General features: G+C 34.7%; 1 protein-coding gene across 2 annotated transcripts; it reads right to left on the bottom strand.

The window, feature by feature from the left end:
* Window positions 1-314: 314 nt before the first annotated feature.
* LOC113845983 (vignain-like) lies at window positions 315-2,654 on the bottom strand. 2 transcript variants are annotated; one of them, XM_027473754.1, is made up of 4 exons: window positions 1,977-2,654; window positions 1,290-1,529; window positions 1,067-1,200; window positions 315-755 (listed from the first exon to the last, which is right to left on the bottom strand). In XM_027473754.1, the coding sequence occupies exons 1-4, from the start codon at window positions 2,422-2,424 to the stop codon at window positions 492-494; spliced, it is 1,086 nt and encodes a 361-aa protein (XP_027329555.1). In that variant the 5' UTR covers window positions 2,425-2,654; the 3' UTR covers window positions 315-491. The 2 variants fall into 2 exon arrangements, with proteins under 2 accessions (XP_027329555.1, XP_027329554.1); XM_027473753.1 differs by having other exon boundaries at window positions 1,067-1,207; window positions 1,297-1,529.
* Between the last annotated feature and the right edge of the window lie 242 nt (window positions 2,655-2,896).

The raw sequence follows: 2,896 nt of genomic DNA, 5'->3' as shown, positions 1-2,896 counted from the left end.
TTACGAGTGTTGTACTGGCCATGGTAAATTGGTTACGCACTTACACTGCTACACTGTGCCGTTCCTTTTGGGTCATAAAACACTGAATAAATGGTATGTGTTGGATAACACTATCGTTTGTGGTAAGTGACATGGGACTGCAATCCGAAAGGAACAATTACCATTTAAGAAAAAAATAGTTGTTGTTGAAGTTGAAACAAAATAAATGCTACGCTAACGCTAGTCCAAAATGGGGGGGTGAAGGGCCCAGAAAGCAAATGAGTGATTTACATTCCTTTAATAGAAATTAAGATATGTTACGGTAGTATGCAAGCAATCAAATTAAAATATTTATATATTTCTACGCGACACAACCCTAACAATTTCAAAGGATAATTATTAGACATTGAGTTTGATATACAAATATTATTAGTGGCTACGTACGAGGCAATCCCTTACACACAAGAAAACAACCACCAAGGTTGACCAATACTGAATCTTCTTTGGAATATTTAAAGCTCGTCTTTATGATATGATGAACGTTTTGTTGGGTTACTAGATGACTTTTTGATTGGATAGGAAGCTTCCATTGCTATGCCACATAGACCTTTCTTGTCAGATATGTCCCTTTTCATTCTAATGTAACCCTTCTCTCCCCATTCGGATCCCCATGAGTTTTTCACTGTCCAATATTTGGTTCCATCTTGAGTTGTTCCATAGCCCACAATTGCTACCCCATGATCCAGATCAGTGCCACATTCTCCGGTAAATACTCCCTGTAATTATTCGTCAACCAAATCAAGACATAACCCACGTACAAAAATTAATTAGCAACACATTTTTTTAAAATTTACTTTATATGATTGATCATTTTTTAGAAAATAAAAAATAAATTTTAAAAATATTAATTTATGAGATAAGTCTTGTAATTTTTTAAGAAAGTGTATAAATTTTATAAAAAATATGTTATTAACATTTCTCATCCTAGGCCGGTTCAAAACCATGTTTGGTGGTGATAATACTTTAATTTTAGAAACTATTCACAAAAAGTTCATCATAAGAGGTAAATTAGAACTAAAAATTCCACCTCTGAGTAAAACTGGAAGTCAGATCCACCGGCTTCAATGGCTACAGATACAGGTTGGTTGGCAACAACTTTGAGCAATGCGGCCTCATTGTTTACGGGTACATTTTCATGACCATCAATTGACACTGTTGGCTCTTTCTCCTGAAATATGAATGAATTTTTCATCTTAACCTCATGAATCAATTAAAGTTGATTAATATATATTAAGCTCAATAATGATCACTGTGCACCTTTGATACATCACAGGTTTCGTCTTTTGCCTTGTAAGGGTAATTACTTTCTGTTGCTATACCATTTTTCTTGATGAACTCGAACGCGTATTCCATCAACCCACCATTGCATCCTTGGTTCTCTTTAGTATCACAATCTATTAGTTCTTGCTCAGATAAGAACACTAGCTTATTTGTCTTGATTTGGTTTATACCTTCAACAGCCACAATAGTTGAAAAAGCCCAGCAACTACCTATATTACAACAATGGTTGATCAAAATAAACAAAAATGTTTAATGTTATTAAGGGCATATGTAGTAGCTGAAAATAGAGATAATTAATCACTCTTTTTGATCGAGATATAAAAATCACTGACGGGAATTTTGTCTTTTTAATTTTTTACTAAGTCATTTTCATATATACCTAATTAAAATTTTAACTCAAGTCAACACATGACTTTGTTGATAAACAAACAAAATGTTATTATAGGATATGGGAATCTTCTATGTCAGATTAAAGAAATATGCATAAAACTAAAAAGAGCTAGTTGAAAAAACAATGATTATTTGACAAATAACAGTGATTAGGATTTGAGTCCTCTTAAATAAAACGTGTAAAGTGCAGAACTAAATATTTATTTTCTCACTTTAAATATTTTCTAAATCTAGAGTAGTTAAATTCAAGTATATATATTGCTTACCGCATTGGCCTTGATCCTTTACACCAGTGACAGCACCTTTCTTCCTCCAATCCACCATAGAAGGAACCCTATCAACGTTCTCATACATGAAAGTATCATTCCCACGTGGCGTGCCTCGCAACATTCTGTGATGATTAACCTTGGAGCCAGCGTAGATGCTCCTGAATTCATGGTTTGTTAGGTCAGCGAACTTGTTCAACTTCAGCTTGTAAGGCTTGTCCAGTTTATTACTATTGTAGACATGCATCACATTGGCTTTGAACACGTTGAAGCGATTGTGCTTCTCATCAAGGCTTCGAGAAACCGTGTGCTGGCTCCTCCATCTCTCGTATAAATCCCACAAACTCTCTTCGGATTCTAAATCCTTGTCGTGTACATCAAAGCTCTCAGCCATACCAAGAACCAAAGCAAGGAATAGAGCAACTAATAGAACTTTCTTTATTTCCATATTGCTTTGCTGAATATGAATTCAATGGAAGATGGGAAAATGAGAGGATCTGGGAAGGCTTTATATAGAAATGATAACCCACTGGGAAGAAAGAAAATGAATGAAGCTACAAGTTCCTTATGGGCATCAACAATCAATAATGATGATAAACATGCCAAAACTGTTGCATTCAAGAAAAATGGAGAATGGAAGAAAGGTCATGTTGGTTTTGCTCAAGTAGGTAAGCAAGAACTTCAATAAGTGAGATTAATTTATTTGTGTAAATCTATGATCATTGCATATAAGATAAGGAATTATACTTGAGGAATTTTTCTTATTAGGAAAAGAAAATTTGGCAGTTAGGTTCCTTGTTGAAAGCTGTGTCAAACTTCTATTGTATGCTTGAAGGATCATCTTTGGTTTGCATGCCAACCACGCTATTACCTTAACGAGAGTGATGGTGGAAGAAGATGACGAGCATGGTTACGTCTTG

Source organism: Abrus precatorius, unplaced genomic scaffold, assembly GCF_003935025.1.
Source record: "Abrus precatorius isolate BTA unplaced genomic scaffold, Abrus_2018 Scaffold8, whole genome shotgun sequence".
In the NCBI taxonomy this organism is placed as follows: domain Eukaryota; kingdom Viridiplantae; phylum Streptophyta; class Magnoliopsida; order Fabales; family Fabaceae; genus Abrus; species Abrus precatorius.
This window is presented reverse-complemented; position numbering and strand designations above follow the sequence as displayed.